Source organism: Moschus berezovskii, chromosome 14 (assembly GCF_049115385.1).
Source record: "Moschus berezovskii isolate FMDL1 chromosome 14, NW_MosBer_1.0, whole genome shotgun sequence".
Taxonomy (NCBI): Eukaryota; Metazoa; Chordata; class Mammalia; order Artiodactyla; family Moschidae; genus Moschus; species Moschus berezovskii.
This window is the reverse complement of record NC_142473.1, coordinates 35,893,791-35,908,824: the sequence shown is the minus strand read 5'-3', so window position 1 is coordinate 35,908,824 and position 15,034 is coordinate 35,893,791. Positions and strand designations below refer to the sequence as shown.

General features: G+C 37.7%; 1 protein-coding gene across 8 annotated transcripts in view; it reads right to left on the bottom strand.

Moving 5' to 3' along the window:
- Window positions 1-15,034, bottom strand: part of TBCEL (tubulin folding cofactor E like) — a 70,233-nt gene that overhangs the window by 29,183 nt on the left and 26,016 nt on the right. For 5 of the 8 annotated variants that reach the window (XR_016038987.1, XM_088843024.1, XM_088843026.1 and 2 more), the window contains 4 exons: window positions 10,501-10,682; window positions 8,946-9,202; window positions 6,134-6,260; window positions 4,437-4,553 (listed from right to left, as the gene is read on the bottom strand). Coding sequence is in view for 7 of the 8 variants with exons in the window: in XM_088843024.1 (XP_088699150.1) it covers window positions 4,437-4,553; window positions 6,134-6,260; window positions 8,946-9,202; window positions 10,501-10,682 (683 nt within the window). In the remaining variant the exon portion in view is untranslated. Of the gene's footprint in view, window positions 1-4,436; window positions 4,554-6,133; window positions 6,261-8,945; window positions 9,203-10,383; window positions 10,683-14,078; window positions 14,367-15,034 lie in introns of those variants that run through there. The other 3 variants (XM_088843028.1, XM_088843029.1, XM_088843031.1) reach the window with 3 other exon arrangements.

Below are 15,034 nucleotides of genomic sequence, written 5' to 3'. Positions count from 1 at the left end.
AAGAAGCACAAGATGGAATCAAGATTGCTGGGAGAAATATCAGTAACCTCAGTTATGCATATGGCAGAAAGTGAAGAGGAACTCAATGGCCTCTTGATGAAAGTGAAAGAGGAGAGTGAAAAGGTTGGCTTGAAGCTCAATATTCAGAAAACGAAGATCATGGCATCTGGTCCCATCACTTCATGGGAAATAGATGGCGAAACAGTGGAAACAGTGTCAGACTTTATTTTTTTGGGCTCCAAAATCACTGTGGATGCTGATTGCAGCCAGGAAATTAAAGGACGCTTACTCTTTGGAAGGAAAGTTATGACCAACCTAGATAGCATATTAAAAAGCAGAGACATTACTTTGCCAACAAAGGTCAATCTAGTCAAGGCTATGGTTTTTCCCATGGTCACGTATGGATGTGAAAGTTGGACTGTGAAGAAAGCTGATCGCCGAAGAATTGATGCTTTTGAAGTGTGGTGCTGGAGAAGACTCTTGAGAGTCCCTTGGACTGCAAGGAGATCCAACCAGTCCATTCTAAAGGAGATCAATCCTGGGTGTTCTAAAGCTGAAACTCCAATACTCTGGCCACCTCATGCGATGAGTTGACTCACTGGAAAAGAGTCTGATGCTAGAGGGATTGGGGGTGGGAGGAGATGGGGACAACAGAGAATGAGATGGCTGGATGGCGTCACCGACTCGATGGACATGAGTTTGAGTGAATTCTGGGAGTTGGTGATGGACAGGGAGGCCTGGCGTGCTGTGATTCATGGGGTTGCAAAGAGTCGGACACGACTGAGCGACTGAACTGAACTGAACTGAGAGGCCAGTGGATATCACAATATTCATGGGAGGGATTCTGCAAGTCCTTGCCATGGAGTGGTGAAATAACTAATTATCACTTGAGTTCACAAGGAGACTGAGAGAGTGCTACCAAGAATAAAACACATGAAGGGAATGAACAATTCAAGACTATGAGCACCTGCTATTCTAAACGTACAAAGTAGAGAATATTACATAAAGAGAATGTTAGTGTCAAATTCCTATAAAGGATCTTTGCTCTCTTACAATAGAGCTGAAGTAGCCATAAAAACAAATATACAGGATTTTATGCTCTAGGTTGCTGAATTATAGGTCATTTTGCATCCATATTGGAACTATCCTATGAAAGTTGGAGCACTGATGGGAGAGACACAGAGCATATGTTGAAATGGAAGTACATATAAGGAAGGACTCTGAGGACTTGGGAATATCCTGAAACCCTAAATCCTCACTGGGTCCAATAAGACTGTTCCTCTGTGGCTTGAAAAGGCAGTAAAATCCCCTTGCCTGAGGGAATTACCTTGCAAGTGTAACCTAATTCCCCATTTGCCGCCTCCTTCCACATACACACTCTACTGCACCACCATCAATCAAATCACAGTGTTGTCTGTGGGATCAATTACAAAAACATCAAAACATTTACAAGTCTTTTGTCATTTATATGGACAAACATATGGGAAATGAATATAGAGAATATAAGAAATAAATTGTGTTAACCAAGGTGAAAAAAAGCAATTCTAGATCTGGCTGATTTTGTGTAGGTATATTACCAAAGGTTCTGAATTTTAAAAAACCTAGTGGCTAGCTTCAATGATTTAGAATCATTTAGAGTGGTTCTAAGCTGGCTGACTGGAAATTGGACTCAATGGTGGTGGTCTCTGCTAAAACAAGTTGAAATGTCACAAATTCTTTGAGCTAATGTGGAAGGGGGAATTCAGAAACTTCAAGACACAGGAATGAAGGAAATTACTGTCATCCTGCTACCACTTCACCCATTCTCCACCCATGGACCCTACAAAGACCCAGAGATACTTCCTTCCCCAAGGCCTTGCAGAATACATTAATGAGCAGAGCACACACATCCTTGGAAAACATTTTATAGGCCAGGGATGCTGGTGGGAGACACTGAAATCTGGTTGCCTGTTTCAATATTTCAATATCAGGAAGGAAGGAAGAGACCAGGCAGTAGCATCGAGCCACTACTACTAACTGTAACTACTTACTACTAGTGAGTGAGAAAAGATGCATAATTACAAAAAAAGGCATCAAGGCCAGAGCGGTAACTAAAATAGCTTCACTGCATAAATCTTTGGTAGTAGGTAATTGATCACAGTCTAGGTAGGATTGGAATAGGTTATCTCATTACAAGGAGAAAGAAATGAGTTTTCATTTGTATAACAAATTTATTAGGGTAGGTAAGAAAAGAAATGTTTAATACATAACTTTGGAGAAAAGGTATGTATCTAGATGTTAATCAAAGTAATCTCTTGTCAGACTATAGTAAATGTTCTTTTCGTTGAATTGCTCCTACATGGGAAGAAGTCCCAAGATAAGAGGAAGCAAGATTATTACTTCTCACTGCAGCAGCCAAAAAGGAACAGATAAACCCACTTCTTATCTCTGGGGAGACAGAGTATGGGCACATGCCTTAAACACAGCCAATCAATTGGTCAGATGCATAGGTCTGAACTTAGGCAATGAAGCAAGGGTCAGTAACAAATTATTTTCACTGCTAATAGGGAAACCAAAAGTCCATGGCACTGCTGCAAGTGTTCAGTGGTAAAGTCCAGCACAGTGTGCCAACAGAAATTTATAAAGAAGACTGTAAGAGGAAACCTTGGCTATCCTTGTCTTCCTTCATGTCTTAACTGGGTTCTCTAGACCATCTAGTAATTCTTTTAGTTTCTCAATATCCTTCCAATAAAGTCCTCCCCTGGATAAAGATGATTTCTATGACATGCATTCAAGATACTGATTACTACAGAGGCATAAAAGCACTTTAGGAAAACTACGCCATCCGGGACAGAAACAATTTACTGCCATATATATACTACTTCCTGTAGCAGACTGGAAGTTAAGTAACCTGTCATGACAAACTTACGCTTAAAGCCAGAATATTTACTTCTAATAATACATTAGATTGAATCAAATGAAACTATAGATATCAGACTATAGTTTTCTTAACCTAAAAATTTTTTTTACATGGTTTAACTTAATATTTCTGGGTTGGGCTAAAGGTATAGCCGTATTTCTTCCTAACTAGCTGTTCTTAGCTAGTTTTAAAAGTTTACCTTCAAAATCTTTACTTGTCTAACATTTTAATCATTTAAGCATTAAAAGTCTACTGCTAATACCACAAATCTCTTACACAGCCCTGGTTGAGCCTTACAGTATGGAAACTCTCTTAAAGTCTGTAAATAACAGAGAACTCTGGGGAAAAAAAATGTTCAGTAGGAATGATTTAGGACTTCCTTGTAGCTCAAATGGTAAAGAATCTGCCTGCAATGCAGGAGACCTGGGTTCAATCTCTGGGTCGGAATGATTCTCTGGAGAAGGGAATGGCAACCTACTCAGATTTCTTGCCTGGAGAATCCCATGGACAGAGAAGCCTGGCGGGCTACAGTCCAGGTGGTCGCAAAGAGTCGGACACAACTGAGCGTTATGTGCCAGATGCCAGGAATGAATTAGAATCACAGAAATCTGTAAACAGAATGTGCTTTGACTCACGTTCAGTCTTAACTTGCATCTTGTTTTCTGAAACTCCTCCTATTGAATGTTATTCTTAAACTCTTTAAGAAAAGAATAACTTTTGGGGTAACTGATTCTAGTTTCCAATACACTGAAACCTGTTTAGGGAGTCTTTTCCCCTTTATGTTTACCTATATAATATCTGCTACATTTCCTTTACATTTATAGCATATTAGTTTCTCACCAAACAATATGTATTAAACCTTCTTATTCAGGCCTCAGCATTTCTCTTCCAACTCAACATCCTCATTTCTTTAATATTTCCTATTTAAGGAGTCTATTTTCTAGTCCCTTTCTCATAATCACTAAACCTCATGTACATGTGCCAAGCCTTCCAAGCTGCAGAACATAGTAGAGCTTAAAAGCAGATGCAATGTGAAAAAAGAGACCAGTTTTGGGGATGGGTGAAAATGTGCTCCTGGAGGAAAGGAACAAAAAGGAATCGATGATATGGAAGATGGAGTGGGAACTATTGGAAGCAGTCAAATACTTATCCAAACATTCCTAATACAAGTGCAAGGCTAGAAGAAATACACTATGGAGAATAACATAAAACAGGTTTGCTTTTTGTTTCTTCCTTTATTTTTTAAACCTATCACCAAAGTCTTCTAAGAGGGTCCAATAACAAGTTAGTAGATTTTGCTCTAAAGCAATAGTTCTTAAGTTGCCATGGACTGGAGCCTACCAGGCTCCTCCGACCATGGGATTCTCCAGGCAAGAATACTGGACTGGGTTGCCATTTCCTTCTCCAGGGGATCTTCCCAACCCAGGGATCGAACCCGGGTCTCCGGCATTGGAGGCAGACGCTCTGAGCCACCAGGGGAGCCTTAAGTTGCCTCAATGCTTGCTAAAGTGTTGCTAAGCTGATGAGCGGTTTTTACCTGAATGGCACTTCTTCCTGTGGGACATCCACATAGTAACGGATAAAAAATCTCTCAGAGTCTTCTCGCTCACCATCAGTAACAACACTGCCATTAAGTTTGGAGACCGATGGCAATCTATAAATAAAAAGCAAAAGATACAATAAAATGATTGGCTTGAGCCCAGTCTTATTCTCTTACATAAACTAACGTGATAGAAAATACACAAATGAAAAATATCTCTAAAGTTGCATTTTTGGAAGTAACACTGACCTTTTATAATCACACCTCACCTTTCAAAACAAGATTCTATACAGCACTGTCCAAATTTAAATATGATAAAACCCACAGATGTAATTTAAATTCTCTAGAATCCACATTTTAAAAAGTAAACAATGAGATTAATTTTAATACTACATTATATTTAATATATCTAGGATATATTTCAACCTAAATTCGACACTAAAAAGTAACTAAGATGCTTCACGTTCTTTTTGTTCATATTAAGTGTTTGAAATCCAGTATGTGTTTTTTCATTTATAGTACATTTCAATTCAGACTAGCCATAATTTCAAGTGGTCCAAAGTCACACATGGCTTGATGGGACCATACTGAACAGCACAGGTCTACAGAGCAGTCAGTACAATTTGGTCACATAGTTCAGGAATTCATTTACTGTATTTACAAAAGAATTGTGTAAAGAAAGCACAAGGTATGTAAGACTTACTCTTCTTATAAGAAAAGTATGCTGAAATTTATTTCCTCAGTAGGATATTAACATGTACGTTAACAATTGGAAAGCAGTAAAGACCTGCTTGGTATTAGCTGGTCAGAAAGATCAAAGCAGTTTACAGAATCACTCTTCTTTAGGGAATCTTCAAGATTACTGTTCCTCTGTTAACCTACTATGTATTTTATGTACATCTACTATGTACATACTATGTATGTACAAGAGGACAGAGAAAAGCTCCACAGCCCTTTACATCTTAGCCAAACCTTAATGCTATTAAAGACACATACATACAAAAATAAACCCTCATGGGACATTTCAGTAGTCTGAGGGAGGCAGAGGCTGAGACATGAAAGGCAGGACAGTTGGAGGAAGAAAGTAACAACGTGGTGGTCAAGTTTTCTGCTGCTGCTAAGTCGCTTCAGTCGTGTCCGACTCTGTACGACCCCATAGACAGCAGCCCACCAGGCTCCCCCATCCCTGGGATTCTCCAGGCAAGAACACTGGAGTGGGTTGCCATTTCCTTCTCCAGGTGGTCAAATTTAGGTCAATCTAAATGGAAGAAAAAACCACAGATACTGCTCTCTTTGAGTTTTACACTAATAAACAGCCCAATTTCCAGGGATTGACACTGTAAATGACTTCTGTGTTAACAGAGAAAACAAGGAATTGATTCCCAATTATACTTACTTTTCCCTCATGACCCAAAACAAGATTTCAAACATTGTAAATATCAAAAAGTACAAAAATCGAACAGACTTGTGAGGAAATTTTTCAGTGGTCTTGGCAGATGAATTATATTTCATATTTTTCATATCATATTACGTTCCTTTTCTTCTAGAATTTGGAGCTGCAGAAGCTCTAAGCACAGTCTGTTCTAGAGATGGACAAACACAGTGTTCTTCCTCCCACCTTCCAATAGTGCATAATCCCTTAATGAAACAACAAAGCACCGAGGAAAGAGAGCAGAATAATCAGGACAACAGACCTGGCTATTACCAACTTCCTTCGCTCCTCAGTGGTGTATGGCTGCAGAAGAGGAATTCCTAACAATCTCACTTCTTCAAGTTTAGGGAATGAGTTTAGTTTGTCAATGTCTTCCCAGGACTGCAAACCTAATTTGAGAAATATATTAAGTAAATCCAGAAGAGCATACAAATGAGAAGATAAACGTCACCAAACAAATCATTTCGATTAATAAGTTCTGAAATGCTAAAATGATCACAAAAGCTAGTTCTAGATCCTGAAATTTTTCTTTATCCAAGGAAAGAATGGAATAAAACATCATAAAACTTCCCTACAGCCTTTCCTTTCTCTGTGACCCCATGTTCAAGGGATCCCCTTTACTCTCCAACATTCACTCATCTACTGATTCTCTATCCAAAAGGCTGACAAAGGGGACCACCAGTAGTTTAATAAGCAGGATGGATGCCATGATTACAAAATTTTAAAAGTGAGGTGATCAACTCTTTCATCAAATACAGACTTAGAGTATCTAAGAGTGGATACTGCTAGACTAAATTTTTACTTAACGAGTACTAAAATGGGCAAGGTCCACAGAACCAGAAACTAAATATTATCTTTCAACTATCTCCATCTTGGGGATAAGGAAAACAGATTCAAAATTTAAAACAAACAAACTGAGACACAAAAAACTTGAACCCCTTGGGCAGGAAAATAGGCAACAAATTAACACTGGTCAGTCCTAAAAGTTAACTCTTCCTATGGTTGTGAACAAATGTAGCATCCAAGTCTGTACTTGGCACTGGTAAAAAAAATACTCCTGGTCAGTTTTATAATACATTAATTAAATCCATTGCAGAGAACAGCATGGTCCCTTTCTTCCCTTCCTATTTCTATCAGCCTTCAGCAAGGGTAAAGGCAGAGGAGCAATAAACTGGTGCATAACCAACCCTGGTCACTGCTATCCTCTTCAGAACAGCATTCTGTCTAGGAGGAAGAATGGAGTTAGCTCAAGCGGTGTCAGCTGTGAAATAAACAGTTTCCTTATGCAAATCACTTGTTTTTAAAAAAATTTTAATTGGAGGATAATTGCTTTATAATCACTTGTTTTTGAGACTTAATTCCCACCCTTAAAATCTCCGTGGTGAAATAAATTGTGTGGTTTTTCAGTTACAGGTCAGAATTATTTTTCCTTATATAGTTGGTTTCTTAAAAAAAAAAAAAAACACGGCAGAAATACAATGCCAAGAGAATGAGAAGAAAATCTACAGACTGGGAGAATATATTTGCTAAAGGGATATGGATAAAGGATTGTTATGCAAAATACACAAAGAACTCCTAAAACTCAACAATAGGAAAAATAACAATCTGATTGAAAAATGGGCAGAAAACCTGGACGACAACTCAGCAAAGAAATACAGACAGCAAGTAAGCATATGAGAATATGTTCCACACCATATGCCATCAGAAAAATGCAAATTAAAACAATGAGATACCACTATACACCTGTTAGAATCGCCAAAAGCCAAAACACTCACAGAACCAAATGCTGACAAAGGATGTGGAGCAACAGGAACTCTCATTCATTACTGGTGCAATGCAAATGGTTCAGCCACTTTAGAACAGAGTTTTGCAACTTCTTACAAAGCTACACATACTCTTACTATATGATCTAGCAACTATGCTTTGTTATTCACTGAAATGAACTAAAAACATGTCCACACAAAAACCTACACATGGAGGTTTTCAGCTTTATTAATTAAGCCAAAACGTGGAAGAAACCAAGATATTCTATTTATGAGTAGATAAATAAACTGTGGTACATCCAGATAATGGAATATTATTTACCACTAAAAATGAAATGAGCTATCAAGTCATGAAAACACATGAGGGAATTTAAACTAAGAGAAAGAAGTGAATTACTCAGTTAAAGAAGCCAATCTGAAAAGGCTGCACACTGTATGATTCCAACTATATGACATTCTGGAAGAGGCAAAACTATGGAGACAGCAAAAACATCAGTGGTTGCCAGGGATTAGGGAGGCAGAAGGGATGAAAAGGCAGAGAACAGAGGATAGTCAGGGCAGTAAACTATGATGTACAGTACTACAATGGTAGATGTGTGTCACTTACACATTTGTCCAAACCCACACAATGAACAATACCAAGAGTGTAAACTCTGGACTTTGGATGATGTCAATGTAGGTAAACTGAATGTATCACTTTGGTGCTGGGATGCTGATAGAAGGGGAGGTTTTGCACGAGTAGGGGCAGGGAGTATATGGGAACTCTATGTATTCTCTGTTCAATTTTGCTGTGAATATTAAGACTCCAAATAATAAAGTTTACTCATTTTTAAAATTAGGCTAAAATATTCATTCCTGTTATATGCAGAATCAAATGGCAACAAACTGATAATCAATTATGCAAATACTAGAAAAGATAAGTGAGAATTTGAAAGGACTGGGATTCCTTAACCTAAATCCAGACAAAACCATCTTGTTTGTAACTTTTTGTACTCTTTTACCCTTCCTTTTACTACCCAATTCATCAATTTCATTTCACTTCTTTCATAGCATGGCCCCTCTAATATATAAAATATTAATAACTAACATAACACTATGCCAAGTGAATATTTGATAAATATTGATATTTACCAGAGTATTTATGAAAATGAATGCCTTAAATTTAGCTAATCAATAGGCATCTACATGTCACTCTGTAAAATCATCCTATAAGATGGCAGAGCTATGATGGAAAGAAATACACTTTCACTGTATTTCATGCATAAGTGCAGATCAATTTGCATGTAGAATGAGAACAAGCATGTCCCTCACCTGACTTGTGGAGGCTGATGGATCGCAGATTAGGAAACAATCTGGCCAATGAATCATCAGGCTCCTCGATAGCGTTCAAATGGTTGTTGGCCAGGACAAGGGTATCCAGTGAGGGAAACATAACTCCTAACTTGCGTATTTCAGTCCAATCTTGGAGGTTATTGTCTGTTATATGTAGTAGCTTAAGAGAATGACAGCAAATAGAAGGACAAGACACTGTTTCATAGTCATTAAGGCACAGGAAGAGTTCTTCCAAACTGCAGAGAAAAAATGAAATATTTCATTGTTTAAAGCAGTCAAGTTTCTACTTTGCACCTATTTTTAGTCACTCAGTAAATAAGCATCTACTACGTATGAGACTCTGCTAGGTATAGTAGAACAAACATAAAGATGTCTTCCTGAAGTTTAAAATACAGTTGGGAAGACAAACCTAAAATACATGAAAGAGCAGAGAATGATATAACCCAGTACTAAAGTAATTTTATGCTTAAATAAATAAATGCTAAATGAAGCAGCACTGTAAATGCAATACCACTTCATACAGGAATGGAATGGAAATTGTAGTTGGAACAGTCAGGAAAGGATGCATGGCCTTGAAGAAGGGGCAGAGTTGGGTAAATTGAGAGGAGATAGAAGAAAATTCTAGAAACAACATGAACAGTGTTTAGAAATAGAAATAATAGCTATCATTTATTGAATTCCTACCCTGTATCAGGCCCTGTGAAGGTGCTTTATATACCATACTTCCACTTCTGAAATTTTAATTATGCCCACTTTATAGACAAGAGATTAATAAGCTTATCAAAGGTCATATGGTTAGGAAGTAGAACTGTGATTTAAAGCTCATTCCATGCTATGCTAAATGTTGCATGCAGTGAGAAAACCAATCTCATTAGAGGGAGAGTGAGAAACTAAGATGGAATAAGTGAGTTGAGACCAGATTCTGAAAGGCTTTAATAATTTCCGTATTTAGACAATCAAGGAGACTACAGCTTCATATATTTCTTTAAACTATTTCCTTTGAATATTTATGTGCATATACAAAGATAGATATAAACAAAACATAAAAAAATTTCTAAACCAACAAACAGAAGTATAATTTCCTGCTTAATTATTGAAAAGAATATGAGGTCCATTTTCCCATCATGCCAGCTAGGCATCTACTTAATCATCTGAGTGTTAATATATTTTAGAGACACTATGATTCTTTCCTCCCAAAGAAAAGGGCCAAGGCAGAATTCTGGAACCAGGTAATCAGAAGATTAAAATGGAGAAAGGCTGGGTTGATCATGAAATGATAAATGCTTCTCAGGGATATTTTCTAGCCAAAGGATGACATATCCTATGTCGTGGTGCTACTCAACACTGTACAAGTATTCCGATGAAAATGCTACTAGATTACCCTCACACCCTCATTTAATTACTTCATTTTTCTAACCTCATTCTCCATTCAATCTGCAGTTCTAGTATTTCTGAGGTGGGAGGCCAGCAGTAATTCTAGGTACTAACACAGACGGCAACATAGTTCCCTCTCCATCATGCCCTTTGGGCTTACTCTGGTAACTCCTGCAGTATCGTGTGGACTGTCTCCCAAGAAGCTTTGCTGTTGTTCAGGACAAGTTTTCGAACCCCAGAGAAGGACCCAGCACATGTTCTTTCTAAAACTGATAAATTCAGAGGGTTGGAACTCAGGTTTAGAAACTCCAACTGGGGAACATTTGACACAATTTTACTGACCTATGGAGAAAAAAAAAAAGAAAAGCACATTAGGCAATAATTTAAACAGCAATCATAGTCAAGAAAACCTAAGTGAGTAGGTCTCCAGGCAAAATGCCACTTTTATTGTGGAGTCCTATTTAGAGATGGTATGCACAGAGAAGCATAAATAATTTCAACAAATCATGGCAAGTGATTTAATTCCTTTCTATAGCAACACTGAAAAGTAATGGTATAAAAGAAAAATTTTCTATGTTGCCTTTGGCAAAGTTTTCGATTCTGCTCTGTACAATATTCTCTTTGATATCGCTATATGATATTTTGGAGAAAATATCGTTTAGATGACATTTTCTAAAGAGCTGAGATTGGGTCATGTACAAGTAATTCTCTGTGAACATCTCTTTCTTCCATCCTCAGTACAATATTAAGGCTAATTAAAGGTTTATTGAAGACCACATAGTAACAATTCAGGAATTCAAAATTAATTACATAATCATTTAGAAAACACTTTCAGCTTGGTCCAAAGATATACCAAACTTTAAAATATATTTACTCAAAAATAAAAAGCATCTGTGACTATATCACAAAAGAGAAAACATGATCATCAACTTAATGATTTAGCGAGTAACTTGGTACACAAGATAAAAAAAAAAAAGGAAATGAGCTTCATTGATTACTGACCTTAATTATTCACTATGCACTGTACTAGGTTTTTTAGGGCTTCCTGGGTAGCTCAGGTGGTAGAGAATCCACTGCAATGCAGGAGACCCTGGGTTCAATTCCTGGGTTGGGAAGTTCCCCTGGAGAAGGACTGGCTACCCACTCCAGTATTCTTGCCTGGAGAATCCCATGGACACAGGAGCCTGGCAGGCTGCAGTCCATGGGTTTACAAAGTCGGACACGACTGAGTGACCAAGCACAGCACACTAGGCTTCAGTTTAAAATGCAAGAGATTCATACCAGTTGGCATATATTCTCCTGTTTGATCTCTTTTGTGATCAAATGGTACCAAGCATTTGGGTGATATTTGCCTAAGATTTGGAGTTTAGTGTGTGGCCACAACACAGCTGAATATTCCACACATGGACCGATCCTTTAATGCATTCTACCACCTGGATACCAATGATACAAAGGCCTTTCACACAGAAGATGATGACTAGCTATGCTTTAAGGACAAAAAAAAAGATGAAAAGGAACTGGCTCCAACTATAGCATGAAGGATAAGTTCTAATTTTAGTACAACCCCAGTTAAATAAACAAAACATACACCCTGTGCTAATCACCACCCTTCATATTTTATTTTTATAATAAAGAAGAAAACTTCCCCAAAATGGATACTCTCAGAGTTTTTGAAGCAATTTCTGAAAGAATTTCCAAAGCTAGCAGATACCTGATGTGATCTTCTTCATAGTTTGCATCTACACTACTATCTAACGAGAATAAAGATTACATCACCCATTGGCTATCTATTTTACATATGGTAATGTATATGTTTCAGTGCTATTCTCTCAAATCATCCACACTTTCCTTCTCCCACTGTGTCCAAAAGTCTGTTCTTTATGTCTGTCTCCTTTGCTCTGTGAAAACCAGGAGGGATGGGGTGGGGAGGGATGGGGGAGGAGGGTTCAGAAGGGAGGGGACACATGTAAGCCTATGGCCAACTCACGTTGTTATATGGCAAAGGCCATTCAGTTCAGTTCAGTTCAGTTGCTCAGTTGTGTCTGACTCTTTGTGACCCCATGAATCACAGCACACCAGGCCTCCCTGTCCATCACCAACTCCCAGAGTTCACTCAAACTCATGTCCTTACAGTACTGTAATTATCCTCCAATTAATTAATTAATAAAAAAAAAATGACTCAGCCCTAGAATATCCTAAAAAACGTAATGTTGGACTACAAATGAATAATCCAAATGTTATTTGTAAAATAATACATGTTAGAAATAAATATCTTCTTTAAAAGATTAAAATTTAAAAGGATTTTGGGTCACCTTAGATTAACAATATTCTGGAAAATATTATAGTGATTACACAGGTAGGTTTATTCATGGCAGAAAAATGTCTTAATAGTAAAGGCTGATATTCAGTGAGTATCTCAGGCTTCTCTTTTTTAAATTCTAAACTAGAAAACAAGACCCATCGATCTGAAATGAGTTCAGGATACTCATATGCAGAACATGGAGATGGACTCAGACCACCTCTTTGGTCTCCACAGCTCTATGACTTAACAGGGGACCCTCTACTTTTGAAAAGGAAGAAACTAAGGTTTTAAGAAAAATGGGCAAGGGTTGTAAGATAACAATCTGTAATTTATACCAAAGCTATTCTCTACTTCACCCGAGTGGGGGATTCCTCCCTCCTAAATTGCTTAATTTCCTTTATAAAATGGTTTTCATAAGGAGAGGAGGATAAAAGAGATACTTTGGGAAAGGTCAGACAAAAATCTACTTAGCCAAATATTCAAATCAAAAGCTAAAAAAATGCATCTCTTTTTTTTATACATACAGATGCCCAGTTTTAGAAGGGCTGGAGACAAATATTTGCCTCTCCCCCAAGTATTACACTTCTCACTCCTATTTATATTAGCCTCTGAATAGACAGCAGCCAGTTGTTTCAAGTATAAAAGAAGCTACTTGTAACATTAATGACCATTCAAAAACACTGAAAGGACAAACTAGATTATTCTATTCCGTACTGCTATATCAAATACTGGCTGAAATAAACTTAGTTAATGGCCAGGGACAAATGATCTTTTTGGTAATCAAATACATGTGTTGCAATGGGCTGGAATGTAATATCCTAAAACTGTGACCTATGAGGCCTTCTGTAGCTTGGTACAGAGTTTAATCAATTCTAAAAAAAAATCAATATTCTTCCACTGTCAGTATTTCTCCCACATCTCTGTGTTCTGATATATATTCTAGAAAACTGGGATGAACTACAGTTAAGGGGAAGTACAAAATATAAAGGAAAGATGAAAACAAAAATAAATTGGAAAATGGAAACTTGAAGGGTAGCAGCAAATATTCATTTGAAAACTGCCTGAGATCAGCCTATAGGGCACTTATAGGAATATACAAACTGAGCATCAATATAGTGCAAATAAACATGTGGTGTGAGTGTCGTCTCAGCGGTGAGCTCAGTCCTGTCCAACTCTTTGAGGCTCCATGGACTGTAGTCCACCAGGCTCCTCTCTCCATGGAATTTTCCAGGCAAGTATACTGCAGTGGGGTGCTATATCCTACTCCAGGGATCTTCCCAACTCAGGGATCGAACCCACGTCTCCTGCATTGGCAGGTGGATCACCAGTGCCGCCTGGAAAGCCCAAACATGTGACCCTCTGGCTCTATCTGTCAGTGTGGGTTGGAAAAATGTTCAGTGTAGATCTCTGTCTAAGCAGAGAAAAGGCTGAATTACCTAGTATAAATTCTGTGTTCTGATCCATGTTGACACAAATCATCCTCCTGAGGTAGCAGTTATATCTCTATTAAACTGTTCCCATCAGTTAGCAAAAGCTTATGTATGTGGTCAAAGCACAAAGTACAACACCTCTGTGAAATTTATACTGCCAAAGACATAAATTTAGGGGAATCAGCTTGTGAACATAGGAGCTGCAATGATTCAGGGTAAGAGTTGGTCTGACTTGTCATCCACACAGGTCAAAAGTCTCACCAGAGATTCAGCAGGAGGACTGCTGTGGGAATCCTGGAAGAAGGAAGATTAACAGGTAGTTCTTTTTGCATCTGTACAATGTGGACAGAGCATACATGTCAATTAAGCATCTCAAAGGACCCAGTAGGCACACATTGTAACTTGTTGAACAGTGAACTGTAAGAGTTGTTTGTATAAGTGAACCAATCAATAAATACATGGATAAGTAGAGATTGTTTCTTGGAAACAGCCAGGTAAATCTGTATATATTAACATATGATTTAGAAATCAAGTGGCGTACATCTCAAAGAATTTTGGCAAACATATTAATAAAAGTAGGAAATATAATGGGGAGCACAGATAACAGATTAAATAAGACTATGAAATGGATGAATATAAGAAACACTAAAGAAAAATAAGTTATAGATAGATTTTTCTTTAACAAGAAAGCAGTCTTAGAATTTGTATCACATTTAGTATCTACCAGGTGTCTTGATAATTAATTTTATCTGTAGCCTTGTCTTATAGATGATAAAGAATAAGTGAATTTCTTAAGATTACAGGAAAAGTTAGAGCAACTGGGCCTGATCAAACCTCAAGATACAATCATTTATTCTTTAATGAACTCAGCAAACATATGAATGCCTAGAATGTTGCTGTTTGCTGTTTAGTCACTAAGTCATGTCCTATACTTTGTGACCCCATGAACTGCAGCCTGCCAG